Here is a 13,442-nt window from a genome sequence, read left to right as displayed (position 1 = left end):
TATTGTTCCCTCACTGTTAAAGCCTTATTCAGATATGGGGAGATAAAACCCAGCAACATTTTCCTTAACGTTCAGATGTGAGACAAGTTGCCTATCTCATATTGAAAGTTGTGTGGACGAAGTTTGCTATCATAACTCATCTTATGTTATATCATATTTATTCATTGCAATATTAAAAGTCATGAGTCATGTTGAAAGAAGATGTCATGGGTTTGTCTGAATAACTCTGGACAAGTTATTTGAAAGAATCATTGTAACTTGTTTCAATTCATTTTGTGACAAAAAGGACATTTTTTGTTGTTAATTATTCATCTCATTGACTTAGTACTCAAAAGAATGTTGCTGAGTTTAGTTCTACTGTTTCTGAACGAGCCTTACCAACACTTCTTGAAATTGCCAACATGATCCTAATTTTTTTTAACCTCCAGCATTTTAAATCACATTAAGAATCTTCACATTGCACAATCATAAACACACACTATTTATTTTACTTCTACCCTTTCCTGTCATAACTCATATAGACACTCTGATGAAGTGAATGAACTTGTGAGGAGATATTTACAAGTATTAAGGAGGATTACCAAAGTGATTCTTGAGAGCTTTCATAAAAAACACTCAACTTTTATATGAATGCACTGAAGGGATCATGGCGAGTTCTCGTTTGTTAAAGTCTGGGTTTTTAAAATTTATGTTTGGATGATATTCTCAATTTACAAAGAAAATCAAGTTCATAGCTGAAAATTGAAATCTGTTTTTAGTATCACCGATAGAAAGACTTAACAAGGCAAGAGTGAAATAATGATCCACCCTGATTACCAATTCAAAACAAATGTATAACAGAAACTAATTTTTTATGTGCAAGATTCATTTAAGCATGTATGCTGCATTATAATTGTTTGCATGTGTGTTATTATTGTTCTCTTATGTTTCAATCCTCTGTCAAGATTAGTTTGAGAAATTTTAACAATTATATTTTTGTAATTTACAATATTTGTGTAAGGCATTGTAGATATGGAATAGAAATTTTTATTTCAACATTCCTTATTACATTTTCCTGGTAAGTAGTAAAAGAAATTGATTGGAGGTTGGTACTTGATCAGCTATATATTGGATTCTCCAAATCCCATAAGTTTTGAATCTGGTTCATTTTGGACCCATTTTCGAATATCAGAAGTATAAATTGGGTTTGACAAGTATATGTGTTAATTTTTATAAAACACATATTTCTGTTCTATTAGAAATCCAAGAAATTCGGCTTGTGACCATTTTGTGAATCAATCAAGTATTTCTCTGTATCCAAAGGGTTTGAATAGATATGAAAATTTAGTATTAAAATATATTTTCACAGTTAGGAATATTAGCCAGTTATAATAAGTTTTCTTTTGTGATACTAGTAGCTTCATGAGGCCTGAGTTGTTAGTCTATAGATGCTGACACAGTGCGATTCAGGTCTAGTGAAACAGACATTAGCATTTCATTAACATTTTCATCCCACAAATTGTCAGATCTAATAAATTTCCTTGATATCGATTGGGTGAGAAGTGCAGTTCCCATGGTTACTGTTGGTTAAAACATACTCTGTAAAAATAAAAGTCTGACAAGTCCCTCTTTGAAATGCTCCCTGGATGAGGCCTGTAGCATCTGAAGAAAATGGCCTACAAATTTATTTCCTGGTTGTGGATTTAAGAATTGTGTCATGTCATCACAATAATAAGAGTGTACTATAAATAGGAGTTTACTTTTGTTAGTGTATAGGGCAATAACAATTGATTATTGAATATAGTAATTCTGTTCGTAAAAGGCAAACCATATTCAAAAAGTCATAGTTGAAATTGTATCTCATTTATATCACACCCCACTGGTCTTCTCTTTAAAACTACTCATAGATCCATCAACAGAAGCGTCAGAAGTTTGATGGTGCCATGGTCGGTGAGAGCCAGGATGGGTCTGGCATCAGGGCACCACTCCAACAAGGACAGCAGCCGCAGCAATTGCAGCAAGGACAACAACCATCGACAATGGTTCCTCAGGCGCAACGGAGCCCAAAGTCATTGCCAGGTACACCTATGCCAGGAACACCTATACCAGGAACTCCCATGTCTCCTGCCAATGGTAAGAATACTGAAACATGTTTCTTAAAACTTTTTATCAATTGACCTTTGTTTAGATATGTTGAGCCAAAGCTCAGCAACAATTTTCAGGCATGGTGAAATGTATCCCTTGATTTATGGTAATAAAGGCACATTATTCACTTCTAGTTGCACAGATAAGAGTTCATTATGATCATCGATGGTGGTATTTTTTAGCTGTCCATTTGAGTTCTTCTGATCAATGATAAAGATTGTTCAAGTGTCCACATATTACTTAAAGTGATCTTAGTTGTTTTATGGTGACACGTTCAAAGGGCACAGAGGTTATTGAATACCTGAAAATGTTCTTGCGATAAATAATGAACTGTTTAGGGGTTCCACTTGGCTCTTGTTTGTATATTGGATTGACATTAAATTTTGGCTCTCATGAGGTAGAAAGACAAAGATCACAGATGTTATCTACCAGAAAAATTCTTGCTCTGTTGATAACAGAAACATTGTTTGAGGTTTCCAGTTCAAGCTTTGCTCAATTGTGCATATGTGAGGGAAGATGATCTGGATAGATTTTGAGGTCACATTGTCAAAGTCACAGAGGTCAATGATTCAAAAATTTGAAAATTTACATGTAGGTGTATTATGTATACTTGATTTTGCAAATAGGGTGGCATAAATATAATTTGACTATGAGAAGTCGAAAGTCCAGTTTGGGGATTAGATTGCAGAAAAATGTCTTGCTGCTTTAACATTTTTTTTAATGTCACATAATCCATCAACAAAAAATGTTGATGAGTTCTTGCTCTCAGCGCATCAAAATAGCACTTTTTAGTAGCTTTTAACAGTAGCTGGTAATGTACCATTGGTAGGTAGTCTTATGAAATGGCTTGAGATTCACTTAAATCTTTTACGTTCCAGGAAGTTTAATTAGATAGAACTCAGAAATTATAAGGGGGGGGAGTTATAAAAGCAAACTTGTACCAATCCTCTTAAATTTGTTGATGGTGGAAAATGTGTAAAACTAGATAATATACTTCAATATCCTTTGGACTGTATCAAAAAATTGAGGGTTATTGGTATGATTCATGCTTAGATCTATATTGTATTCTTTGTTTTATTATGAAACGTCTTTTATCATATGTTTAAAAAATATTTAAACAACCTTGTAGTTATATTCAAAATTAATTAGATAATTTTTTTTATCTCAACAGAATTGCCACATTCCAACTTAATGAACGCAAACAACCAGAGCCTGTCTGGTCATTCTGGACTTCCTGTGCATATGCCACTGTCAAACCAATCACCAGGAGCCATGAATGTTGACTCCATGCCACCATCTCCTATGGTAGCACAACCATCTAACATTCATCTTCAGTCTGGAAGGAGTGGAACGCCCAGCGTGTTAGCAGGAAGATCTCCTCATCATTCAGAAGAGATAAGCCATGGTGTTGTTGGTGGTGTTAACACTCATCAGCAGCACTTGGCATCCCTGATTGCAGGACAAGGTGTTACTCCTACATCATCCAGCAACCACTTGCCTGTATCAAACAACCAGTCCATCATTGATAGGTTACAGTCTCCAGGAATGCCTCATGGTTCTGCATCACAAGTGCCTCCTGGTATGGGAAACATGTCTCCAGCTCATGCAATGTCAGTGGGGTCTCCAGCACATGCAATGTCAGTGGGGTCACCAGCTCACGCAATGCCAGTTGATATGCCTATTCATTCACCTCAGCAGGCTCCGTTCATGAAAAACCAAGTATTTCAAGATGGTGCCAGCAACCAGAGTCTGTCACCTGCAGCTGCTTCTACCCCTGCTGATAGAGTAGGTTTGAACGATGGCAACAAACATGCACAAAAACAGCACATAAGACAGTTATTAGTGAGACAGCAGGAGAAACGACGTATGCGTCGAGAACAGCAGCAAATGCAGAATCAGAATTGGAGTGGGGAATCACATCAGCGTCCTCCACCTCCCTATCCAGCTAATGCTTCATCAGATCAGATATCTCCTGCTACAAATAGTGAGCAAATGAACTCCTTCCCTGGAACACCTAACACGCCAAGGCCAGAAGCTCCTACATTCGTAACTCAAAGGTCCCAGGAACAGTTCAATTTAACCCCAGAACAGACAGATGAAGCGTGGAGGCCAGGACAGTTTACTCCTGGTCTCCAACGAAGAGCTAGTGATGGGGGAAGCCGCATGCCTGGGCCCGGACAATTCATTGAATTGAGGAGAATAGAGCAAGGAGCAAGAATGCCAGTGTCAGGGCCATCATTGTCACCAAGACCACGAAACATTGCCCTACTCCAGGAGAAGCTCCATCAAAGAGCTTTGCAACAAAGAACTGCCCTGGTGGGGTCAAACCCATTAGATCCCTATGATCATATGGTGAGGCAACAAGCCAATAATAGGACACCTACACCCCGGCAAATAATGACTCATCCAAACTTTCATGGCAGGTCACCTATGATGTCTCCAATGGGAGATCATCCTGCCCAACAACCTCATTTGCCATTCCAACAACCAACTCCTCCTTTCCAAGGTCCTAACACAAACGCAATTCAGAATCACCAACCCAGAATTCATAATACAATACCTGCTCAGCAACCAGTATCATTGCAGAGTGACCTTCATTTGCCACCCGGTCAGGATCCAACAATCACACCTCAGCCAGATGACCATGATGCGCAATTGGAAGATCTGTTGTCTGGTGAGCTTGATCTAATTGACTTTGCAGGAACTGATTTGGACACTAACAAACATTCTGCTGAAAACCAACAACTTTTCAAAGATTTTGGTTTGAGTGATGAGGCACTTGATGAAACAGCTTCCACAAGTAACACTCCTAAGGATTCAAATTCTTTGAAGGTGGAAAATGGCATACTTCCAGCTGCTACAGAGAAAAGTCATGAACAGTCTACCTCCATGGAGCCAACTAGTTCAGAAAAAGAAACTGATAAAGTGTTAGAAGACAAGTCTGTTTCTAATGATCTAAAACAGTCTGAAAGCTCAGGTGTATCTTCGGATCAAACTAAAGTGGAAGAAACCAAAAGCTCAGAAACAAGCAGTGTACCTGACATTGGAAGAGACATTGCTACTGCAAGTAGTCACACTTCTGAAGAGTCTTCTAAAGATTTGATGAGTCACAATGACAAGCCATCACCACAATCAAAAGGAAGTGATCCTTCTGATGCAGTTTCAAAAGAGAAAACTGGTCTTCATATTGACAGTGTAAGTACTTCGGAATCTGTTCCTACTGTTTCTTTGTCAGCATCAGCCTCTGTGTTACAAACAAGTACCGTAGTTCCAGTCTCTTCAAGTTCAAGTGAGGCGCCCACTATATCCACAACTTCTTTGGGTGGAACAACAATCAAAATAGAACCAGTGGACAATCCTCAAACAAACTGTGAAAATAATGAAATTTCAACTGCCATTTCTGATGAGATGATAAACACATCAAGTGGATCTCAAGTCCTAGAGAAACAACAGTCCAATACCCAGGGACCTTCAGGTAATTCTTGTCCAAGCTCGTCATCAGGGGAAGCGCAAAAAACACAGAACTCTTCTGTCAGTGTGCCAAGAGGGGATGTCCCAACAATTGACCAGATTGCTGCCAACATTTCTGGTCCTGTGTCAAGCATTCAGCCAAACAGTACTTCTCAACTGCCAGTTGCTTCAGTTGGCTCTCAGACAGTGGTATCTTCCCAGCCTACAAATAGCGATGGCACTCAATTACAAACAAGTCAAACTCTTGTAACGAGTGTTGTGAATGCACCTTCACTTGTTTCTACTAATCCTCAGAGAAGACCACCTCTGCTCCATGAACAACCTCTTCTTCTCCAAGATCTACTTGAGAAAGAGAAGAAAGAGCAACAGAAGCTGCAACAACAGTCTGGGAATATAGAAGCAGCCGTCTCTGGAAAAGTAGATCCAAAAGCCAAGGCCCAAGGCTCTGATCCATTTCTGGATAATCTTGATCTTGAAAGATTACAGGCTGAAGCAAAGATGATTGCTAAAGGTATTTATCTGTATAGTTTACAAAAATCTTTTCAAATTTGTGTTTGTCAATAAAATTACGATCGAGCCTGGATGGATTGTAGGATGTATTAAAAATGAATAGCTGGATGTCATATGTTAAAATTTGATCCTTGTAGGAGTATTTGTATATAGTTATTATTTTTTGTATTAAATATGTTCATGAAACTTTTATATATGTTCTAAAATGCGGTGGATTGCGTAAAATCAGCTTAACTGGCACAGTCATCCTGGCCTTCCTATGGCTTAACAAAACATTAACATTGAGAAATATGTTTACAATCTTAAATCAAGAATTGAATAATCAAATTGTAAACAAATCTTTACATCATTACAATGTAATTGCAAAAAGGAATAGGAAACATGAAAAATTAAATATAAAAACAAAGGGGAGTGTAATCTTTAGGGATAGGGTGAGTGAGTCCATGTACTACAGTTTAACAATTTTGGAATTAAATATATTAGTAATAGGGGATGATATAATGTGATTGTGTATGAAGATGAATTGAATAGCATTGAGTACATATCATAGCTTGTTTATTATTATAATCACATGGTGTCGGGCACTTTGTAGGAAACTGTCATTAAATTTCTTCTTTTTCTTATATTTCCTATATAGAAACTGAAGATTTTACCATCAAACCACCTGGGCCACATGCACAGCTTCTTCTTGCCATGAATCGCCAATACCAGGTGCAAATGCAGCAACGCCATTTAACAGATCAACAATCTGGAACCAATGTGCCACTGATTCCTCCTGCTTCTCCAGGGTTACGACCACCTAGAACCCCTCAGAGTGTAGAATTTGGCAGTGTTGATTCTGTAAAGGATCCAATAAGAAGCAACAGCACAGACTTGTTCAAGCAAGGACAGACTGTTCCTCAAGGACTGCAAGGAGTGTCACATGTAAATGCTCATGGACAAGAAGTAGGACCATTTTCTCCAGGCCACCCACAAATGCCTAGTTTCCCACCTGGTCCAAGGTTCTCTACCCATGAAAACATCCCGACACATCCTAGTCCAGGACCTGTCTCACCGATGTCACCAATGACTCAGAATCACTTTGGAATGAGGCCTCGGGGTCCCATGGTTGTACAGAATGCTGGAATCGGGGGACGCCCACCAATGCCAGGATCAGGCATGCACATGCAAAGTGATCAGATGTCAGTGCCAATGCATGGCATGCAACGGCTTCCTGGGCCTGGTCAGAGAATGGGAATGCCAGTTATTAACAGAATGCCTGGCCCACAGGTTTCTAACTTCAGATTTCCTGGTAGATTCATGTCTCAGAACATGCAACGAATGCCATCTCCATTCTTTGGTGTGGGCATGGATGGAATGTCACATGCAATGATGAACTTTGATCCATATGACACCACAGAAGAAAAAGCTCCTGAAGATACCAGTACTCCTGAGTATGAAGAATGGATATTTAACAAAGATCGTAAACTACAACTTAGGTTGAAATTCTTTGAAAACGAGGTTGGTAAAGAGAGAAAGAAGAAGAAGGCTCTGACATCTAGACAGCGAGCCTGCCGCAAAAACAACAAAGTGTTTTCTGAAAATGACAGACTTGAACTCGAAGCAGTGCAGCAGAGACATTCTAAGCAGCAGAAATATTTGGAAAATGTACGTAAGCTGCAAAGGCAACATGCTATTCTCCTGCAAGAATTTCGGATGAAGCAACAACAGAAACTGTCATCGAATCATTCACCCTTGGGTCATCATAATCCAATGATGCCAGGAATGATGTCACCACAAGGAATGATGATGCAAGGGCAAGGACCTAACCCTGGCATGCACAGTCCCATGATGGGTGGACAACATTCTCTAATAGCTCCAGGTGGGACATCACCAAATATACCTCAGCAAATGCTGATCAATCAGGGAATGCAGTCTCCATCTGCCTCAATGATGCAGGTGCCTCAGTCTGGAATGATACCCCAAGGTCAGATGATGGGCCATGTTTCACAGCAAGTTCCGCATCCCATGCGATCACCAATGTCTGGGGAGAGACCTCCATTTGTTGTTCGATCAGGTCAGCAGTCTCCAATGATGCATGGAAACCAAATCATGCAATCTGGAAATGGAGGAATGATGGTCATGCCAGGACAGACTAGTCCGATGGTTTCAAGTTCAATGATTCAAGGTGGAAACCAAATTACCCAGGGTCCAATGATGACAAATAGCAGGCAACCATCTCCTCTCATGCCTGGCAGTAATCCACAGACACCAATGATGCCTGGCAGTAATCCACAGACACCCATGATGCCTGGCAGTAATCCACAGACACCGATGATGCCTGGCAGCAAACCTTCAACTCCAATGATTCCTATTAACAGCCCACAGGCCCAAGGTATGCCAGGGAACAATCAAACAAACATGTTACCCGGTGGAATTAGCTTACAACGGGGTACAAATTCCCAACAGATTCCTGTACAACCTTCCCAGCAATCACCAATGTCACATGCATCTCATCAGGGTAGCATTGGTGCTTCTTCACAGCAGCAGTCTCCCATGGCAGCACAATCACCAATGGTTCCCCAATCCCCAATGGTGCCTCATTCTCCGATGGTTCCTCAGTCACCTATGGTTCCTCAATCACCCATGGTTCCCCAGTCGCCCATGGTCCCCCAATCACCCATGGTTCATCCAGGACAGCAGTCACCTGTTGTCTCTTCTGGGCAACAACAGTCTCCAATGATGGTACCTCAAAGCCAACAGAATTCTCCCGCCGTTCAAAATAGCGAGCAGTCACCTATCACTGCTGGTAGTCGCCAATCACCAGCAGTGACACCAGGTGTTCCATCCCCCATGGTGCCCCCTGGAGCCCAATCCCCTATGATGCCCCTTGGAGGTCAGTCACCATTGAAGCAAGCTGGTCAACAATCCCCCATGGTTCTAGCTGATCAACAGTCTCCTCTAGTTTCTCAGGGTCAATCATCAGGTCTAAACAGCAGTCACCCTTCTCCTATGATGCCACCACCTTCACCTATGATGACTCATCCTGGACAGCAGTCACCAGTAGCATCATCAGCAAATCAAGGTGCTTCTGTTAGCAGTCAGCTTCAACCAAGGCAAGCTGGAACACCAATGCAATCCCCTATCCAATCGCCAATATCTGCTAAATCGTTACCACAACAGCCTCCAATTGAAAAGCGCATGCAGATCAATATTGGACAAGACAACAATCCATTTAGTGAAACATTCCAACAGAGGGAGAGAATGGAGCGGTTACGTGAGCAGCATGAGAGACAAAGATTGCAGCTTGCCCAGGAACTAGAGCATGTGAGAGCTATGCAGAGATATGAACAACAACAACAGCAGCAACAACTCCATAGTTCTCATATGTTCAATCCACATAGGCTTCCTAGTCCACACCAAGCACAGCAGCAAGGCAGTGTTGGCCAATTCAATCAAATGCCTAACCCAGGCATGGTGTCTCCTAGCCAAGTTCCTCCAGTTCATAGCAGTTCTGTAGGCATACGTCCTCCATTTCCATCTCCACAAGCCCCTCTACAGTCACCTGTCCAATCACCGTTCCCGAGGGAGCCCCTACAACCTGGGATGATATCATCTCAAAGTTCAACACCAACTACAGAAGGTTTTCCAATGCCACCAAGTTACCCAGGAATGCAGACCAAAGTACAAAAGCCAAAGAAGAAGCGAGCAAAGAAGAAAACAGGTGATCCTTTCAGCCCAAATCCAACTACAGTACCTCAAACCCCAGTAGGAGTCCTTGATGAGAGTGCCGTTTTGGCTGCGATAGGTCATTCTCAAGATAAAGGAGGTATGGTAATGAGTGTACAAAATATCCTTCAGAATACTTCACCTGGAAGTGCTACACATCAAGCTTTGCAGGCCATTATGGCTAATGATCCACATGCCAATGTGGACCTTGCAAAACTTCAACAGAGTCAAGCAATGTTGATGATTGGAGACATCAATGCCAAAGCTGCCAAGGATGGGCTTTTGAAAAACAATCAAAATCAACTTCTGAAACAGCTATTGCAAGGACCTTCAATTTGTGCATCTGGAATTGTGAAATCAATACCCAGCAAGCCTGGTGTACCGAATCAGTTAGACAAAGTCACAGGAGAGACTAGCAATTCAGAGAATACACAAATGCGACAAGAATTTGATTTAGCTGTGGATATGCAAGATGAAGAAGGTCCGATAAAACTGACATCAGAGCAGCAAAAGCAACTGGAAATAATTGAGCAATTACCTTATGTTAAGAAAGATGGAAAGCCTGCTGAAAATGATTTGCAAATTTTACTTGAAATCCACAGACAAGGGAAGATTGACTATCCCCCTCCACAAGAGACCAAAGAAAAGCCCCCTGCACCCCCTGTAGTTCCACCATCACCCCAACCCACAGTCAAACAGCACAAACACAAGGAAAAGAAAAAGCACAAAGAGAAAAAGTCCAAAAAGAACAAGGAAAGTAGGTTTTCATCAGTGGAGGAACTGATGGCTGCCCTGAAGCAGATGCCTATGCTGCAGTTAACTGAACCAGAGGTTGGTGTTAACTTTTCCCTCTGCCCTCTCTTTGGAAGTGGAACGGTGAACGGAGGAACCCGGCTACGAGGTGCCTTTGGACATGCCATCTTGGATGGGGTTCCAGACTTTTACGATCATCTTCTGTCGGGCTCTACGTCGGACACCAAACTCAAGCTACCCCTTGGAGTGGTGAATGGTCCCACTTCACTCAAGGAAATTGGAACCAAAGGACAAGGTTAGTACACTTACCACATCATTGCTGTTTTGTTTAAGAGATAATTTTTTAGAATAATTTATATGGACATACCCCCCCCCCCTAAAAAAAATCTACAGTTGATGATAAAATGTTTTTATCTCACTTTTAGAAGAGCTTTACTGTCCATGATTAACTAAATAAACAAATAGGAAAATGTGTCCGACATAATACGTCATTATTATTTATATACATGTAGTGTATATAAAGTGAAAGTTCTACATTTAAACTGAGAATGCTGAACCCTGTATCAAGGGCTTATGTACAATCATGTGAAATGGTCTGTGAATTACTGTAGTAGTTATGTTAGAAGGTCTGAAATGTCAAAGTTTTGTTAGCCAATAGGGATTAATATTCAATACTTAGGTGTAAGGGAAGATGCATCTAAAAATGTCTTCATTATTGTAACCTGATAAATTTATCAACTCTTAAACTATTCACATACACCCATATCCTATATACTCTAAGCATAACACTTACAGTAGGTTCGTCCTAAATAAAAATATTTGGAGCATAACAATTTTTGTCAAAATTGCAATGAATGGCAAAACACTACAACTTTTAGATTTTCACCAGAAAAATAAATTATAGTCTTGACTTGAAAATTTAAAGTTTTATCCATGATTGCAGCTTATTTATGCATTACCCAAAAGGTCGATTTCATATTTATGCAAAAGTGGGTCAATGATTGTAGGAATATTCTGACAGAGAAATTTTGTGGAGATTTTTTCAGAATTCCATACATCACTGTATCTTACAATGTCGATCAGGATTTTGCACGTTTGGGCTAAAAGTAATCTTGAAACTGCTGAAGCATGATATTTATGGCACTTAACACCAGAAAACTGGAGAAAAGCTGGGATGCAACACATTTAAAAATTAAAATGTTCAGAAATTTATGTTAATTTTGAAATTAGATAAAAACATTTAACCCACACCCCCCAAAAAAAAAACACTGAAAAATGAAATATTGAGGTTTTTCTCTCAAGTGGTGATTCAACAAAATGTCTGGACTCAAACATGTCAAGTTCTGTTAATGATTTGAAATAGCAATAGAATATTCTGTGGGGGAAAAGACCAATACTTTTTTAGTATCAAATAAACCGAGGTAACTAACATGATGAAGATAGAGAACAGGCATTATAGGAAACAAATTTGTATGAAAACAAATAATGATAAACATAAAGAGATGAGCTTTTGGCCTGATGTTCATGTGCGTGATTCACTATAAAGTAATTCCTAACGGTTCAAAAAACACAATAGGTATTAGGTCTTATCAGACAAGATACTGTATTTAAATGTGCATTTGGCGCCATGTAGGGATTTCAGATATGGTACATTTGATGTGAAGAAAGTAATTTTGGATGCAAGTAGCATGTCCCACTCACTTTGCCTGTTGCATAACCCTCCCCTGGAAAACTGTTATGTATTGCTGTATTACCCTTTGATCGCCATGCTTGCTTCGTCATGTCCTTGAAAGCTAAAACACTTGTGGAAACCGATCCGCTCACTTGAAATAGCCACTGTTGAGTATTTTTGTTTGTCTGCACGGAGGGAAGGTGGAGGAGCATAATGTGCATGAAATAGAGCACTTCTTTGTAGGGTTTGTCACTATCTGCGCTTACAATCACACTTAGTCAGTGGATCAAAGAAGATTGACTTTGCAGTCACATGCAGAATTATTTAAAGGTCAAGTCCACCACAGAAAAATGTTGATTTGAATCAATAGAGAAAAATCAGACAAGCACAATGCTGAAAATTTCATCAAAATCGGATGTAAAATAAGAAAGTTATGACATTTCAAAGTTTCGCTTATTTTTAACAAAATAGTAATATGAACGAGCCAGTTACGTCCAAATGAGAGAGTTGATGATGTCACTCACTCACTATTTCTCTTGCTTTTTATTGTTTGAATTAAGCAATATTCAATTTTTTACGAATTTGACGATTAGGACCTCCTTGCCTGAAGCACAAAATGTTAAAATAATGGAATTCCACGTGTTCAGGGAGGAATGAAACTTCATTTCACATGACAATGACAAGAAAATAAAAATATTTCATATAATAAAATACAAAAGAAATAGTGAGTGAGTGATGTCATCAGTTCCTCATTTGCATACCGACCGCGATGTGCAATATAACTGTTTTGTGAAATGAAGCGAAACATTAAAATACCATAACTTTCTTATTTTACATCCGATTTTGATGAAATGTTCAGTGTTATGCTTGTTGAATTTTGCTCTTTTTATTCAAATCAAGTTTTTGTTAGGGTGGACATATCCTTTAACCCTCTTGAGTAAGTATGTGTTATTGCAACGTTTAAAATTATAGTTCTTTATTGCATAAAACTATGGAGCCTTGAAAGTACTATTGACTTGACGACATACTTTATCTTGCCATGTCGACATACTAACCTTATGTCGACATGGAGAGATACATTTCTTGCCAAGTCGACTTATAAAACGTTAAATGCCAACATGGTGAGGTATCTTATCTTGCCAAGTCGACATGTAAAAAGTTATATGTCGACATGGCGAGATATGTAGTGTCCGAGGCCCAGCGA

The 13,442-nt window shown here is 39.7% G+C and overlaps 1 protein-coding gene across 9 annotated transcripts in view; it reads left to right on the top strand.

The window, feature by feature from the left end:
* The window catches only part of LOC121411188 (histone-lysine N-methyltransferase 2C-like), a 74,490-nt gene that overhangs the window by 40,518 nt on the left and 20,530 nt on the right, over positions 1-13,442 (top strand). For all 9 annotated transcript variants that reach the window (XM_041603755.1, XM_041603754.1, XM_041603758.1 and 6 more), the window contains 3 exons: positions 1,887-2,112; positions 3,296-6,106; positions 6,743-10,861. In XM_041603755.1, the coding sequence (XP_041459689.1) occupies positions 1,887-2,112; positions 3,296-6,106; positions 6,743-10,861 (7,156 nt within the window). The remainder of the gene's footprint in view (positions 1-1,886; positions 2,113-3,295; positions 6,107-6,742; positions 10,862-13,442) is intronic.

Source organism: Lytechinus variegatus, chromosome 3 (assembly GCF_018143015.1).
Source record: "Lytechinus variegatus isolate NC3 chromosome 3, Lvar_3.0, whole genome shotgun sequence".
NCBI classification, from domain to species: Eukaryota; Metazoa; Echinodermata; class Echinoidea; order Temnopleuroida; family Toxopneustidae; genus Lytechinus; species Lytechinus variegatus.
This window is presented reverse-complemented; position numbering and strand designations above follow the sequence as displayed.